The sequence below is a fragment of the Paroedura picta genome, chromosome 3 (assembly GCF_049243985.1).
Source record: "Paroedura picta isolate Pp20150507F chromosome 3, Ppicta_v3.0, whole genome shotgun sequence".
NCBI lineage: Eukaryota > Metazoa > Chordata > Lepidosauria > Squamata > Gekkonidae > Paroedura > Paroedura picta.
Window position 1 is genome coordinate 147,370,812 of NC_135371.1, and position 17,019 is coordinate 147,387,830.

The window sequence follows — 17,019 nt, forward strand, 5'->3', positions numbered from 1 at the left end:
AGCAAAAGATGTAAGTAAAGTTACCTTAATTTGTTTCCCCCCTCAGCTCCTCAGATATGTGGCAATTCCAGGTGTTGCTGCTTCTGGTGCTGCAAGATCTGGCTGAATAGCAGGAAGGATCAAGGGTCGTTACGGCTCTACCAAGTCCTGTTCGATGGACCTAGGAGTGGCATGCAGGAGGCAGAGAGCTTGTGGACCAGGGAGGAGTTTCAAAGTCAAAAAGCTTCCTTGAAATGGATGGCCAAACTCCAAAGCTCTAGTGTTGACACTTTTCTCTTGTGTAGCAGCTGAAGCTTTTCCCACTGTCTGCTGCAGGGGAAAACTTCAGCTGCTTTATTTCTATGAATTACATAACAAGAAAAGGAAGTGAAGCAAGATTGAAAGACATGGCGACAGTTGACCCATAGGATCACCAAGAGCTGGACACGACCGAATGGCTAACATCACATCACACCACAAATGACAAGAACTTCCATGGCATGAAAGGAATCAGGGCCGTTGACAATCAAGGTATGCTGGTCTGCAATCTCCAGTTTTTGAATCCAAGGGAGAATTATGATGACTATATTTGCTGCACTATCCTGTTCTACACTACTAGAAGAACTGGAACCCACCTAGTCACCATGTCCAGTTCAGGGTTCGCACAGCATGAAGGATATGATATGTCTGTGCCACAAAGGTAAGAAGAAGAAGAGGTGGTTCTTATATGCCGCTTTTCTCTCCCTGAAGGAGTCTCAAAATGGCTTATAACTGCCTTCCCTTTCCTCTCCCTAAACAGACACCCTATGAGGTGGGTGAGGCTGAGACAGCCCTGATATCACTGCTCGGTCAGAACAGCTTTATCAGTGCTGTGGTGAGCCCAAGGTCACCCAGCTGGCTGCTTGTGGAGAAGGAGCAGGGAATCAAACCCAGCTTGCCAGATTAGAAGTCCGCACTCCTAACCACTACACCAAGTAAACTAGCTTCCCACACAAAATTCAGTTACCTCTGAGGGGAAGATCCTTCCAACTGTACTGAATGGCTCGATGTGCTTTAATAAAGGACAGTAATGATATTTAAGACAGCCAGCATGGTGTAGTGGTTAGAGCACCGTAGTAGGATCTGCGGGATCCAAGTTTGAATCAATGCTATGGAAGTTTGTGTGATCCTTGGCCAGTCACAATTTTAATCTTATCCTACCATACAGGGGTTGTGGTGAAGATAAAATGAAGATAGTGAGAATGTTGTAAGCCACATTAGGTTCCCATTGGGGAGAAGATTGAAGTAAAATAAATATATGTTTAGAGTTCATATGGCTTTTAGAGTGTTCAAAATACTTTGTGTTACCTCAGTAATCTTTACGATGCTTCTTTGAGGTGGGATAGGATGATCCCTCTCATTCTTTTAGAGGGAGGCTCCAGTTCAGGGGGGGGGAGCTCATAAAGCCATCTAGTGACATTAGAACAGATTCCAGTCAAGGGACTTTCTAGTTCACAGTGAAGGGATGCAAGACACAGTTCTTGGACTGCTGAACCCTTCAAAGATGTAGGTCTTGTGGTTGGGTAGGAAGGGACCAGTGGAGGAAACATGCTTACCCAGCCTGGATAGCATGCAACTTACTGTTGCAGAGATGGCCAAGAATCGGGGGGTGATATTTGAGGCCTCCCTTTCCATGGAGGTTCAAGTCACCAAAGTAGCTCAGCAGGCATTTTTCATCTTTGCCAGTCCAAGTTACTAGTGGCCTCCCTGGCCCCAGATCACTTAGCACAGTTATCCATGCAATAGTCACCTCCATATTAGACTTCTGTAACACGCTCTACATGAGCCTCCCTTTGTCCCTATTCCAGAAGTTGCAGCTGGTCCAAAATGCAGCTGCCAGAAACCTCACCAGAACACCATGGAAGGCTCATATACACCCTGTTCTTAAGGCAGCTGCACTGGTTCCCAATGGAATACCAGATTAGGCTCAAGGTGCTGGTTTTTAACTTCAAGGTCATCTGCCATCTGGACCTGGTGTACCTGGGGGATCGCCTCTCCAAAAATGTCCCCTGAAGAGAGTTACGCTCTGCTGGTTCCAACAGGCTGGTGGTCCCTGGCTCAAGAGAGGTTTGCCTGGCCTTGACCAGGGCCAGGACTCTTTTGGTCCTGGCCCCCACCTGGTGGAATGAACTTGCAGAGGAGACATGGGTCCTGTTGGAGTTCATTGAGTTCTGCAGGGACTGCAAACTCTTCAGTCAGTCATTCTTTTGAGGCCAGGCCTCCAGAAACACCTAAGAGCCTCCCCCTCCCTCAAAACAGATTCCCACATAGCGCCCTGGATGTGGCAAGTAATTTGATGGGGCCTGGGAGCAAAAGTTGCAGATTGTAGCTTCAGATGGTTTTGAGCAAGTATTCTGTTTTTATTACATGTTGGTTTTAAATTGTTGTACACGGCCCCAAGATGGCTTGGCCGAGAGGAGCGGTTCTATAAATCCAATAACAAACAAACAAAATGAGACTGCCCATCATGCGCTAGAAAGTTTCCTGCTGTGAACTCAGTTTCACACGTGCCCTTCCCCATGCCATTTTCCTGACCTGAAACGTCAGGGGAGAACAATTTACACCTGTGGGGAAACCTTCATGTACCATCAGTCCCTAGGGAGGCCCCAACAGGGCCAAGAGCAGCCATCCAGGGTCACTGCAGGTCAGCAGAGGGGCACAGGGGAAAGGCTGAAGCCTCTTGGCAGCATGGAAGTCCAGATCCAGATTGGGCCCTGTGCACCTGCAACCTGAGTTCTCAGAGGACATGAAGAAAATTAATTCTGCAAGTTGTCTATGTCATACATCACAGCAAAGGTGCATTCATGTGTTTTGACTTCACAGGGCTAAACTACCTGCTGTGCTGAGCACCAGGATTGAATCACTAGTTGTGTCCTTTGGCCCTTTAAAAAAATGAAAAGAAAGCCAGCAGGGTGAGGGAGAAAATATGTATCAGGGTAGCAGTGCTGGGGAAGGATTTAGTCTCCCCGTGCACCATAGCCCCAATCGGAAATGCTCCCTCTGCTGCTTTAAAATCTGAAGGGGGGTGTACCTATACTGTGCCTGTCTTGTTTTGCTACTGGGAATTTGAGTGGCCTAGGGAGGGGCACTTGTGATTAGTATAACAGCACAACGAGGGTATTAAACCCTGGCCCATTATGCACGTGTTGGGTAATGCACTTTCGATGTGCTTTTGCAGCTGAATTTGCCTGTGCAGAACAGGATATTTTACTTCTAAAGTCCATTGAAAATGCATTATTTAACATGTGCATAATGGGCCCTCCTCTTCCCCAACACCCTGTCCCCAGTCGGCCTTGGCCTTGCCTGTAGTTGCTTTTGAGAACCAAATAACGCCTTCGGTGATCAGTCACAGAATTCCAGAGTCATGTGCTGTGAGTACTCTGCTTCTCATCACTGGTTACATGTCCCCTGAACACTGGAAAAGCTGTTCCTCAGCCTTCTGGACTGCTGAGATATCCCAAGGATTTAATGCACACTGTCAGAGCTCCCTAAGGACTAGTAACTTGTGACTATACAGACACTTCCAAGATGCTCAGGTCTACAATCAATACCAGTTGTGTGCTTGCACAGTATGATTGAAGAATGTACAGCTGGGGGTGTAGAGACTGTTGCCAAGGGCCGTCACAGCACAGCATTCTGTCATGCTTGGCTCCCCTCACTGGAAAAGCACTACACGTCGTCGTCTTCCTCAGAAATCAGATGTTCCTGCTTCGAGTCCTTGAAGCAGTCCTGAAAGAAGGAAGAAAGGGTCTGGCGGAGGTGGCGCTGGTTCGTCTCCAAAAAGGTGTGGCCTTCATCTGGGTAGATCTGGGGAACAGACACATTGTGCTTAGTAATGTTTTTTTGTGGCAAAAAAATGAGAAAAACTCTGTGTTATTTCGTGCTGGTAAGAGCTTGTCAGAAGTGTCTAGTGTTAGGAAACAGCTTGGTGAAAAGGATGCCAGGTTATAAAGAAACAAAAGAGATAAGAAGGCCTAAAGCAGCCATTTTGTGGGCTCTCTCTTTGAGTAAGGAAGGCAAAGATGGGGATGCTCCCTTCATTGTGGGGACAGCTGGGCCTTCTCAAAGGCAAAACTGGGTCTGCCACTGTTAAAGTGGGAGGTGAAGTAAAGTCAAATCTTACTACAGATGCTATGTCCACCATTCCACTATTGTGCTCCATGGAGGGGGCTATCTGGAGCAGAACAGCCCAGGGTGTGCCCCTCCTCCTCCTCCTCCTCCTCCTCCGACCTTTTGCAGAAGTTGCTAGTTTAAACCAATGTGAGAAAGCTTGGCTCCATCCACTCCTCTTGGGGCTTTCTCTCAATCTATACTGCAAGAGGGCCCCAGTGCCTCAAGCAGTGGCACAGAAGAGGGAGTTCTACTAGGTGTGGGTTTCCACCTCCTGCACCAGTGGTGGGTAGGAAAACACACACTAGGCAGAATGTCTCCTTCCAGGAGAATTTCCAGGGCCTCTCAAGGTCTGGACAGGCAAATGCCATGTGGGCTAAAAATATGTGCATTTACAAATTGATTTGAACTAGGTTTACACCACAGATTACAATTTTTGGGTCAGCCTACAGAGGCAGGTATGACACATCATGCCAAATTTCTGGAATTCTTGTTTTGGAATGCAGGTAAGAAACCATATGCTTAAATGCTTTTGCACATGTCCAAACATGTGTTTTGCACATGTCCAAAACTCTTTGCTCAGAGAAAAATAAGCAGGTCCATGAACAGGTTTTATTTAGATTTCTTCTTGACATGCCAGTCTTCTACTTTGGAGGGGTTTCTAAAATGAGGAAACATTCGGGCTTCCAAGGAACTTTGGACCCCGCAATTTATCTCTATTTGTGGTCCAGCTCCTATAGGCAACTCCCAGAATGTGTGCCAACAGGGGCATTTCGCTTGGCCGGATCTCCACCAAAGCAATCAACACACTGACAGCACTGTGGGTTTCAGGGGAGCCCACAGACTTGTGACTGTCCTAGCCTCCAAAACCTGCCCTGCCACCAGCAGAATGGCTTGCTGGCAGTGCAGCTGGACAAATGCCACTCCCTCATCTCTCCACCCCATTTGGTTTCCTGGCACACCTACATTTTCATAGGTAGACATTCAATGTTTTTTTTTGGGGGGGGGGAGATATATTTTTGGACATTTTATTTAGTGTGGTGTGTGGCCCCAAAATGTTGCCTCCCCTGACAAAGACAAGAAAGACTGATTGTTAAATAATTACGAGGAAGGTGTGGTAGGTAGCATGGATCCTGTGGATCTCAAAAGGTAAGCAGAGCCCATATTTGGAAAGGAGACCCCCCCCTCCAAGGAGGCATCTGCAGAGGAAGGCAATGGCAAACCACCTCTGCATCTCACCTGCCTTGAAAGCCCTTTTCTGGGGTCGCCACTTGCCAATTGTGACATATTGGTACATGCCTACACTAAGATGACCAGATTGTCCCACTTTTGGAGGGACATCTAGGGGTACCTGGCAAATTGTACTTATGTTGAAATTAAATATATATATATATTACAATACTATCTTTGCCTTCTATGCATTCTATGAAACTTTTTGTTGCTCCATATAGACCAAATTTTTAATCAAGAACACCCCCCCCCGCGGTCAATGGTGTCCTGCTTTACCAATGTTAAAATCTAGTCACCTTAGTCTACATGAGAATCAGGTTCAAGGGACCACAAGAATGCCTCCCAGAATCAACAAGATATTAAAAGAAAATCCCAGCTATTTTCGAGTTTCCCAGTGAGAGAGAACTGGTCTCTCCTCGCCAATATGTCCTACCTGAGTAGAGTAGTTAGACTCTGCGGCCAAGAGATGGACAAGAAGCTCAGCAGTATGTTGGAAATGCACCGTAGCTGTCAGAGGAAAGAGGAAAAGTGTACTGGGTCATGTGTCAGGAAGCCCCCTCTTGCAGACCCCATTTCAGGAGGCTTTAAGTTGAACTAAGAATGCTCAATATTACTAAGGGCCACTTCTGCATTCAGATGCTGGCTCCACCCCACCCATATAATTAGCATATTTGCTGCTTTCATATACTTTCTTTCTGACATTTAGTTTTGGGGTCCCAACCACACAGAATGAAAGTGTGTGCAACGTGCAGTCCAGATAGGCAGTCACTATTATGTGTGGATAGGGCAATGCACATATTTCCCAGCTTCCATGCATGCAAATGGATCCCAAGTTTTTAAGGGAAATGACACGTAGTGAACCTGTATGCAATTAGGAAATGGATGTTGTTTATCTTTAAAGTGACACCGACTTGATTTTGAGGACCCCCAGTGGCAACCCATATGGGAAGAAGGGTTTCATTTTAGTGTCATGGATTTAAATTCTGCTGGGTGGGCAGAAGTGGAGCTACTGGTTGGAAGAGGGAGGGGGAATTGGTATTGGATTTTATTCTGTTTTAAAAGTGTTCATTGAATTTTTAATATTATGATGTCTTAACACTTAGTTCTGCTGTCAGGGCAAGTGCTGGAGTTATGCAGACATCCCCTCAAAGAGCTTCACAGGGAAGGAGTTTATGTGCTGATATCCTCGAAGTTCCCCTTTGCTCTTTTTTCTTCCAAGACAAAAATAATTTCATCCATAGAGAATGGCCTCCCTTTCAGGGAGTAGCAGAGCAAGTTCCACTTAGGTTCACACAATGTATTTGAAAGCTGTTTTTAACCCTGCCTTTCCACCATATATAGGGCCACCTGGCAGCACACAGAATCTACAAAATACACCAGATTAGCAAAACCTGCCCATAAAGCTGCCTGCCAGGATTCAATGTCTTCTCCACAGTCCTATACATTTTCCTACCCTTGCTGTTCTGACTCTTGTTCCTTCTTCAAGGTGCAACAGTAAAAATATCCTCCAGCCTCAGAAATAAATTGCTAAGCTTACAGTGCATCAATCAGGTATTCTCCATGGGCTTTTTCTTCTGTGCAGGAATGGTGGAGGGGTGCTTGGCTGCTCAGCATTAACTGATGAAAGCTCAAGGGGTCTTGAGGAGCAGGAGATTGGACTAAATGGCTTATCAGGATTCTTCCAAATCAAGAAACTGGATTCACACATAAAGAGGCATATGTTTTTCAAGGTATTGACTCCGACTCTCCTTACTGCAGTTGTTCTTATGCTAAGTTTGCCTGAATACATAGTAGGGGTATTGCAGTTAGACTTCTTCTGGAAGGTTTTATGTTGTACTTTTGTACAGTTTGCAGACAACTAAGAACCACAGCAAATATGTCCATTCTGCCAGTGAATCCTTATTTGGTATCCTTGATTCTTCTCCTTAGCTCCCCTTCTGGTAACCAAAAATTCCCTAGGAAAGGAAGTCCAAGTTCAACCCCACTCTTTCACATATTACACAACAGCAAGCCTGGATTTACATCTAAGACTACCCATGACAGAGAATCACACTCACATCCAACCCAAACCTCCTTATGAATACCTACCTGTATGTCTGCAAACAGAGATTTGTTCAGGATTGTTCACATTTTACATTTTCAAGTGTACGGTTCTTATATATACACCCAGAACAAAACAGAATGAGTCTATATTTTTGTCCTGCCTCATCTTAGCGCTTGTTGATGTTCCCTAAGCACAGAACTGGGGACAATACAACCATTCATAGTAATATGGTCTGAGAGGCTCCATTAGAAGCACAACAATTCCTACCATCCTTGAACACTTTCAGCAGAACCCTTTATATGATTCTATTCATTCAAAATTGAAATTAACTTTATCTAAGATTTCTGGAAGGGGTGAGGACCATGTGGCAGATGGTTTTCCAGCTGTTACCTTGATGGTTGCCGGTGTTATGTTATTAGCAAAAGGTTTGTGTCTAGCGTTACCGACAAAATCCATTAATAGTCCGGACCTAATTTGAACCTAATTTTAAACCCTTTTGTTTCAAATGTTTTAATTTTAATTCTTGTTCATGATACCTGCTGCTGGATGTTCATTTTTTCCTGTTTGTATTTGGCTATCATGGTTGTTATGGACAACATGAAACCTCTACATACATACTGTCAGCAGAGTGGAACCATATTCAAACTTACCATCTCCTGTCCCATGTACAAGCAAGAAGTTCCTGTCCTTCAGGAAGATGGCTTCCTCCAGTACAGAGGCCACCTAGAAGAGGAAAAGGAGTAGATGGCACAGAAAGAGTTAAAACCTGGACCTTTCCTTCTTTGACCGGAACCTGATTCCATGGGGGGTTTTTTTAATCATTTGTTAGTTTGTTTGTTTCAGTCTTTTATACCATTTTTATGCTGTAGTTACTTTTTAAATTCAAGCCCAAAGGGATTGTTTATTGTTTGTTTGCATCTATGACTGACCTCTGCACCATGATGACCTGCCAAAGAGTGACCAAGATTCCATCCAAGACAGTCCAAGACAGTGACCAGATTCTGCTTAGGTTTAGCAAGGTGCTTGAACTATCCAGCCTTCAGCCCATGATAGGAGTATTGTGTTTTTGGTTGTTGTTATTGTTGTTTTTTTTTTACTGCTGGTGTGTTTAAACAGCTCATTGATCATTATATATTTTGTTACAGCCACACAGAATTGGAAACCATCTAGAATGACTGAGTGTGGAGAAGATGCCTTCAATAAGAATAAAGAGAATGAGGAGTTTGGGGAAGGAGGGTGAGGCCTGAGAAATGGGCAAACTGCTGGAAAAGGTCATTGACCTGGTTACTGTGGTCTTGCACCTTATTGGATCTTGATGGAATGAGAAGAAAGAGAGATTGACTAGCGGAGGTCATTTAGAACAGGCTGAAGGGCCTTGATGGATGTGCTGTGCCATAGTAGGGCCAGTAGTAGAATTCAGCTTGCTTGTTTGTTTAATTATACCCCATTTTTCTCCCCCAATAGGAATCCAAAGTGGCTTACAGCAGTACTCTTTCCTCCTCCATTTTGTCCTCATAAAACCACCCTGTGTGGTAGCTGAGATGGAGTATACGTGACTAACTCAGGGTCATCGAGCAAGCTGAGTAGGGATTCAAGTCACCCAGATCATAGCCCAATACTCTAGCCCAAGGGTAGTCAACCTGTGGTCCTCCATATGTTCATGGACTATAATTGCCATGAGCCCTGCCAGCGTTTGCTCATGGGAATTGTAATCCATGAACATATGGAGGACCACAGGTTGACTACCCCTGCTCTAGCCAATATACTACAGTGGCTGTATTTGGGGACAGCAGATCATCTTGTCTTTGTGGGCTGTCATGACTTTGCAGTGCCTCATGTGAAAAATAAGGTTACTGTACAGATTCCCACCAACATTCTTCCAGCAAGCACTTCCAATATGGTGGCACTGCATGATCCAAGCATTCAAAATTGAGCTGTTGAGAATATACAATGGTTTTCTCAACTCAGACAATCTATTATTGTTTGTAATACTTAAGCTGGACAGTGGTTGCACAAGGGCCACGGGTGCCTATTAGGTGGTGCTTATGGAACCGTTCATATTGAATGACTATTCCTTCTTTTTGTGTCATTTTGAAATTTGTTTTATAAGTTAGCTTTTAAGCTGAAGCTGAGCAGTCCCTGCTATACTACATCCTATGTTTTAAAAAGCTGATGAAAAAAGGTTGGTGATCAACAGAAGGTACCCTGTCCTTTGAAAAGATGGACAGGAGGTGCAGCGACGTTTTCTTAAATGATTTGTTAGATATGGAAGCAGTAGCACTGGCGTTACATCCATACATGGGTCCTTGTTTAGGGGCTTGACTTGTGTGTTACCTAATGCTGGGCCTGGACTAGGATTCATTTGCTTTCAGGATGAATTTGGCTTTTGTCGATTAGAATTTATATCCTTTGGATATAACCTTTAGGAAAACTGCAATGATCTTTCTTGTTTAAGTTTTGTCAGGAGGATTTGGGTTGGGTGTATCCAAATTTATATTTTAGGTTGGATCTTTGTTATCTTTTTACTGTAAGTGAATGCAAGATCCTTTTGGATCAGTCAGCAGGATATTAATTTTAAAATCAGGAATAAAATAAAATACAAGTCAAATCGACTTAGGATCAGACTTCGGAGGCACTAGCCAAGGAAAAGGTGCCCCATTTTGAGATGAAATCAGGTCATACCTTTGCAGGCCAGTGCAATTTGTGGAGTGAGGAAGGCATCTCTTGCATAAATAGCACTCAGCATTATGACTGGGAGACAAAACTTCTCAGTTCCTACTGCATTCAACACAGCAAAGAGGGGGAAGGATGAGACAAAGATGGGAAGAACCTCTTGGGCACCCATACCATGTAGGCTGCATCCTCACGGGCTGGCATCCCTAAGTAGCGTTCAGAGAAAGTGGCAGCTGTGGAAAGAGGCAAAAAAAATGAAGGATTAGTTCACTATAGGGCTGACCTCTTCCAAAAAGCACCTCCCATTTCAATGGAAGTGTCCCAAAGTAAGAGAGAAGGAGCATTTGTGCTTTGACAAGCCTTTCCAGTTGGGAAAGAACACAAGAGAGCCCTGCTGGATAAGACCAGCGGGCCATCTAGTCTAGCATCCTGTCGGATGCGGTGGCCAACCAGTTGCTTTGGAGGGCCAACAACAGGGCAGAAGATTGTGACATGGCTGCCCAATGACTTTGATCTAGTGGGTAACAGGAAGATAGAAGTTCTTTTGAACATGTTTTGCAAGGCTGGTTTCATTGGTTGCTTATTGACTTTAACTTATATCTCTGATTAATATTTCAGCACAACTAAGGACTCCTGCAGTCTGAAACGGGACAGCTGGCTTCCTCATCTTTTATTTGCTTTTTGCTACTTTAGTTGACCAAGTGATTTTTCCATGCTAATATTGTGTATATATATATTTGGTGATATTAGCCAAGAAGATTAAAGTCGCTGTAACATAGGAGACTCAGGTATTCTTTTTGGTGCCATTACACGGTTCCTCTTTGTTTCTACTACTACCATGTACCTTTCTCTTTCTCTTGCTAACCATGCAGCCAAACTTTTTTGACAGTGCCTTTCATAATCAGTGGAATGCATTGTATCTGGATTTCAATTACCGTTGTTTTAAATAGCTTCCAAGTATCTTCTAGGGATACCCACTAAATCTAAATTGTCATTGAGCACCAACTGCCCTTCTTAGAATCATAGAATCACAATCCCAGAGGGGCTGCTTAGGTACAAGAGAATATTGGTCCATCACCCAAGGAAGGAGGTCCCTTCTTAGTGATCACATCCCTTCTCCTCTGTCAGACAGTCTCCAATCTTAAGACTCTCCACAACAGCAAAAGAGCTGTCAGCAAAACACTGGGGCTATTCTGGTACATCCCTGAAGTCCAAACCTATCTCTTTGCCGCAGCTTCTCCAGGTCAGCAACCCTAGCCTCAAGGGAACGGACTTGCTCCTTGAGAGCCACAAGCTCCATGCAGCATGATTTCTACCCATTGAGTAAATAATCACACATATGGATTCTCCCTTCCCTAGATCCTGAAAACTCAGAGGAAAGTTTTTGATGCTTCACTGCTCTTGTAGGAAGGTTCAGCAGTGTTTATAAAGACTGTAGAATTTAACTTTACTTTTTGCAAAATTAATTATGTTTTATGAATGTTTCTTTACTTAGCCAGAAGAAGGAAGGAGTAGCAGTGATAATGGGTGAAAGATCTTGGAAACTATGAAAATACAAACTTAGCGGTTTACAGATGGCTATGTTTTCATCACCAATCCAGATCTGGGTTCCTTTTCATTTTTCCTTTATAAGCAGAGGCAATCCGCAAACCTTGCTGCTACTTACCATGGAAGCGGAAGCTAGTGATGGGTGCTACAGCTGCTCCACATTTTAAAAGGTCTTCTGCTACTGCCAGGAGCTTAAGTGCTAAAAAGCCCCCATAGGCCTTTAAATGAAAACAAAAACAGCAGAGAGTAGCACAAGTTAAGTTGACTTGCAGGTAAGGAGGCATTATTCAGTTTTGCAACCTAACTTGTGTCAACATGTTTGACCTTCTGCTTCCTCCCAATGGCAAGAATGGTGCTTTCACAATCGGGACTAAGACTACCATTGACTAAGACTACAATTGGTACTGAGACGCTATTGTTTGCTGTTGCTCTTTGCTATGATAGAAAAAGGAGAGAGAGAGCAGCATGTTTGTTCTGCTCAAGGCTGCTCTTTTGATAGATTTACAGGCACGAGTAATTCAAATTCCTACACAAACAGGATAAACATGGATCAGGCAGAATCCCTAAAGACGCTTCCACCAACCAGTTTCTTCTCACCAATCATGGTGCTTTTGCAAAGGACAGGCAGACCTGTGACACCCACAAGCTGAGCAGACCTGATGGTTGATAACACCAAGTAAAGAGGCAAGACCACTGCAAAGAACACTATAAAGGTTGCACCAAACTAGCTGTCATAGTACCATGTTAGGAAGTACCTTTTCCTTTTAATGCAAGCGATCCGTGTCCCTGTGCACAATCCTCAGCACTGCTGGTTTCAAACTGGTTTGGATGGTGGCCAATGCCAAGCAAAGAATTTGACAGACACACACACAGACATTTGTGTGAGTTTTTTATTTTGATCATAGCTCTGTCCTTGTGATGCTTCCTGTTCAAAGCCCTGCATGGGCAGTATGGCTGCAGGAGGAGTGGCCATTGGGGAGCACCCTTTGGGGCATGCTGTACTGCCCAGAAAGGACGCTAAATGCCTCCTGGGCTAGGAATTTGGCTGGCACAAGAAAGGCCATGTGGCCAATGGACTGCAGCATTTTAGCTTACCTTTCCATAGACTGCTGTGCGCCGGCGATCCACATAAGGAAGCTGCTGCAGCAGCCTGCAAGACAAGGCAAAATCTTGTTGGCGCATCCTCCTTATCACCTTCTGCAACTTTCCACTGCCTGCCTTCCTAACCCTGAATTTCTATTAATGTTTCCATTTCCCAAGCAGCCCTCTACTACTTAAGCCCTAATATTACCATTTATTTCATTTCCCCCTGCCTTTTCTTTGTTATGAGGATGTGACAATCAGAGCATGTACACTGTTCCTGAGGTGAACCCTGGTTCTGTGGTAGTGCCACTACTTTGCTTGCAGAAAGTCACAGACACACACAAACACATGAAGCTGCCTTACACTGAATCAGAACACTGGTCCATCCAGGGTGTAGTCTGCACAGGGCTTCTTACCCACTGCCAGCTTGAATAAATCCCTCCTATCTACGCTGAATTTGATTTCCATTTTGATTTTTGGCATTTCACATTTTCTCTCTGCAATATACATGATTGATCTGGAGTGACCCTACCTTTCCCCCGCAATATCCAGAAGTGGATATAACCCTCGATGTCTGAAAAATCGCCATCAATAAGAGTGCAGATTTCTGCTTTTTGCTAATTGACTTCCTTCTCTGTGCCTCATAGCAAAGCAGTCTTCCCTGATTGGTCAGAGCATCAGTTCAAAGACTTCCTGGTTCACGGTTGCAAGGCTTGTCTTAAATTGACTGTGCTTCAGAAGCCCTAACTTCTCTCAGCAGAGATTTGCCTCTTGGATTTATTCCCCCTTCCTCTGCTGTCTCCAATCCTCTCCTCCCACATTCAAGAAAAGAAAGAAAGAGAATCCTACTGTGCTTGGCTCCCCTCCCCGCTCTGAGCTTCCCCAATCAAGTGCAGAATACTTTCTGTTTCAATTGGGGGGAAGTAGAGGAAGACCCGAGTTAAGATCTATCTGAATTCAGCAGGATCCACAATAGAAAAAGCAAAGGAAATGCAGAATCACAGCTCAGGGCACTATGGTCTACTCTGACAGGCAGCGTCTTTCCAGGGTCTCATGCACTTCCTCCCTGATCATTTTTAACTGGAACCTGGGACTCTTTGCATGCCAGGTGCTCTATTACCAAGCTACGGCCCTTCTCCAAAGTCCCTGGTTCAGTCCACGCCATCTCTGGTTAAAAAGTGAAAGACCTCTGTCTGAGACTTTGGAGAGCTGCTGCCAGTCTGAGTAGACAGTCCTGACCTTGATAAACCAAGAGTCTGGATCAGCAGAAGGTAGTTTCACACGGTACCCCAATGCAGAGTGCGGCAGGGATCCTAGTAATCATTTCTTTTCATCAGTGGAGGATGCAATCTGATACAGCCAAGCCTGACTTGTGTTCCTCTAAGCCAGGGGTGGGCAAACCGTGACCCTCCAGATGTCCATGGACTACAATTCCCATGAGCCCCTGCCAGCATTTATCAGCCTTTTTACCATTGAGAAACCCCTGAAACATTCTTCAGACTTCAAGGACCCCCAGAAGTGGTGCAATCGTGCAGAATATGGTCAGGAAGCATAGCTGTGTATACGCCCCTCCAGAGCCCCTCCCCCTCACCACCCCCTTCAGGCCCATCATTGACCATTTTGGGAGGGGAAGGCGGGTCGACATGAGAAAGCCTACTCTAAGCTCACTAAAGTCAGTCAACTTAGAACTGTAACCCTGTTTAGGATAAGGTGACCAGATTTTAACATTGGTAAAGCAGCACATCATTGATGGGGGGGGGGGGTTCTTGATTAAAAATTTGATCTACATGGAGCAACAAAAAGTTTCATAGAATGCATAGAACGCAAAAATAGTATTGCAATATATATTTTTTAAATTTCAACATAAGTATAATTTACCAGGTACCCCCAGATGTCCTTCCAAAAGTGAGGCAATCTGGTCACCTTAGTTTAGGATTGCACTGAGTGAGGTCTACACAGAACTGTGCTCAAGCCTATTCAGCAAGACTTACTCCCCAGGAACATATCCTTAGAACACTACTGTAAACAAAGTGTTCTTATTATACTAAAAAAAGTGGTTTGCAGGACTGTCGCTTGGTTCACAGTGATCTAAGCATTCTGATAGGCATACTAGTGGAATTTACTTTGGCTTGAGAGAGCTGAAACATCACTCAGACATGTGCTTTTCTGTGAATAAGTCTGAAATAACTTACTTCCTGTTCAAAGCCCTGCACGGGCAGTACAGATACAAATGAAAATACTGTAATGCAAAATATAAAAACCAGAGCAATACCTTTAAAAGTGCAATAACTAAAAACAGCCACTGGGCTGTAGGAGAAGCCAACCTCAAGCCGAGCTAATGGGAACAGTCTGCTCCCCACCATAGTTCCTTGGAACTGAAAAGAGACTGCAGTAGAAGCCCGACAAACAGCTGAGAGGCAGGAGTGATCTGCTCCTTCCTGCCTCTCCATGGTGTTTGAATCTTCCAATAATTCCTGAATATATCCAGGATTTTCTCAGGAATTTTTTTGTTTGTTTTCCTGAGACAATCAGGAGATATTCAGGTATTTTCAAGCATATTTTCAGATCAGATAGATCTAAATGCACACACCTCCTCCAGACCTTGAGTTACTACCCCCACGTTAAATTCTGAACTTCTCCCAGGATTACAGGCAATCTCCAAAGCACAGAGATCAGTTCCCTTGGAGGAAATGGCAAATTTGGTGGGCAGGAACTAAAGTATTACCACCGTATGGAACACCTTTTCCTACCTAAACTCTGTCCTCTGTAGGTGTTGCCTCCGAATCTCCAGGAATTTCCCAAGCTGGAGATGGCAAACCTATTTTTTTAGATTTTTATACCGCCCTTTCATAGGGCTCTGGGCGGTTTACATAAAACATTGTAGAACATTTACATATAACAGTATAACGGATAACAATCATGATATAACATACCAACTAGAACAACATTTCAACCAAACAATAACATTGACATCTGAGATGCCTTGCGACGACAAGCAGAAGACTGTAGATCCCAGTTGCAGTTCTCCAGGGGTAAGCTGCCAGCACAGATGGAATTAAAGATCACTGGCAGCAGACTGTTTGCATGGACTGACCTCCCTCTCCCCTGTCCATCCCTGTTAAAGGTGGCGGAACCCTTATAGGAGGATCAGCACCACCATCCTGTGGCTGAATGAAGTATGAGCAACATGTAAACATTGCCTAAGCGTAAAGTCTTGAGCTACTTACTGCATCAAAGTGACATGGTCCTTGATGTCCAAGTAGCCCAGCTGGCGGTTGACTTCATGCAGAAGCTTGAGGCCTTGGTTTCCAGAGCCTCGGCCATCGAACTGAACCACCACAGCCCCCAAAGAGCTGGAAAGCACAGTGTCCCAGTCAAGATGGAATTCCTCTGTGGCCTGCTGGCTGCCTGGAGTCTCTGGGCTGCAAGAAGGGCAGTCAAGGATTAAAGTTGTACAGAAGTTGTTTTGGGGCCCGAAGCAAAAATATCAAAATGACCCCAACAGCTCATAACTGGCAGGAAAAGAAACCCCTTCTGGGATTTCCTGGGTGAGGCAACTGTTTCTGAATAGGCCCTGCACCATCACAGTTCTAAACGTCACATGGTTAGAAAGCTCTGCCTGCCAGCTTTCCAGTTTGACTACATTTCAATGAATCGATATGAACCCGATTCCATTATTAAATATAGCATTTGTAGGAGAGCTTATAAATTGTAGGGCTGAGGGAAGCACAGGATGCAGTTTGTGAAAAACATAGGAAATGTAGCCTCAATTGATAACGACTCAAGGGGGGGGGGCGGAGGCTGAGAAGTAGAAAGGAGAATGAGTGAAACCAATTAAACAAGTAAGATTGCTTGAAGATGGCAAGAGGCAGTTAAGCTCAAGAGGGCTCATTCCAAGAACTGAAGAACAGATCTCAATGCTGTTTTGTAAGAACTTCCCAGTTTTCACGTGGATGCAGACATCTGAGTGGAGATGAATGCCATGCAGGCCAATAAAGCTGGCTGTATAAAGATAAAAGGACAGAGTCCCTGTCTGTGTCGTGGTATGGCATTCCAAACTGGCAACATCCAGTCGATAGAATAAAATTGCATTTCAGTCACAAGCTACAACCATTCCTACAGACAGTAATCTATGTCTATGTGAGGACCCAGGCTGCACCTTCCAGCTGAGACGCAAAAGCATATACTCAGAATAAAACGTTTTTTGGTTTTCAAAGTGCCACAGGACTCATACATTGTTCTGCTGCTCCAGGCTACAATGGCTGACAGCTGAATCTAATTAAAATATGTTAATCATGTGGCCTTGCCCAGGC

The 17,019-nt window shown here is 44.5% G+C and overlaps 2 protein-coding genes and 1 long non-coding RNA gene across 8 annotated transcripts in view; 1 reads left to right on the plus strand and 2 right to left on the minus strand.

The window, feature by feature from the left end:
• SLC39A5 (solute carrier family 39 member 5) overlaps positions 1 to 127 on the minus strand; it is a 40,953-nt gene extending 40,826 nt beyond the window's left edge. The window contains exon 1 of one of the 2 annotated variants that reach the window (XM_077328570.1): positions 25 to 127. The gene's annotated coding sequence lies outside the window, so the exon portion shown is untranslated. The remainder of the gene's footprint in view (positions 1 to 24) is intronic. The other variant, XM_077328569.1, reaches the window with a different exon arrangement.
• A 48-nt stretch (positions 128 to 175) lies between these two features.
• Positions 176 to 10,796, plus strand: LOC143833127 (uncharacterized). Of its 3 annotated transcripts, none has more exons than XR_013229530.1 (4): positions 176 to 510; positions 6,941 to 7,088; positions 8,548 to 8,673; positions 10,694 to 10,796. It is a non-coding gene; the product is annotated as an uncharacterized LOC143833127 (long non-coding RNA). The 3 variants fall into 3 exon arrangements; XR_013229531.1 differs by having other exon boundaries at positions 183 to 510; positions 8,548 to 8,638; positions 10,694 to 10,788; XR_013229529.1 differs by lacking the exon at positions 10,694 to 10,796 and having other exon boundaries at positions 188 to 510; positions 8,548 to 9,042.
• Positions 2,269 to 17,019, minus strand: part of LOC143833124 (inactive dipeptidyl peptidase 10-like) — a 57,867-nt gene continuing 43,116 nt past the window's right edge. For all 3 annotated transcript variants that reach the window (XM_077328567.1, XM_077328566.1, XM_077328568.1), the window contains 7 exons: positions 15,934 to 16,128; positions 12,719 to 12,773; positions 11,742 to 11,841; positions 10,250 to 10,308; positions 8,053 to 8,125; positions 5,792 to 5,865; positions 2,269 to 3,825 (listed from right to left, as the gene is read on the minus strand). In XM_077328567.1, the coding sequence (XP_077184682.1) occupies positions 3,688 to 3,825; positions 5,792 to 5,865; positions 8,053 to 8,125; positions 10,250 to 10,308; positions 11,742 to 11,841; positions 12,719 to 12,773; positions 15,934 to 16,128 (694 nt within the window). In that variant the 3' untranslated portion in view covers positions 2,269 to 3,687. The remainder of the gene's footprint in view (positions 3,826 to 5,791; positions 5,866 to 8,052; positions 8,126 to 10,249; positions 10,309 to 11,741; positions 11,842 to 12,718; positions 12,774 to 15,933; positions 16,129 to 17,019) is intronic.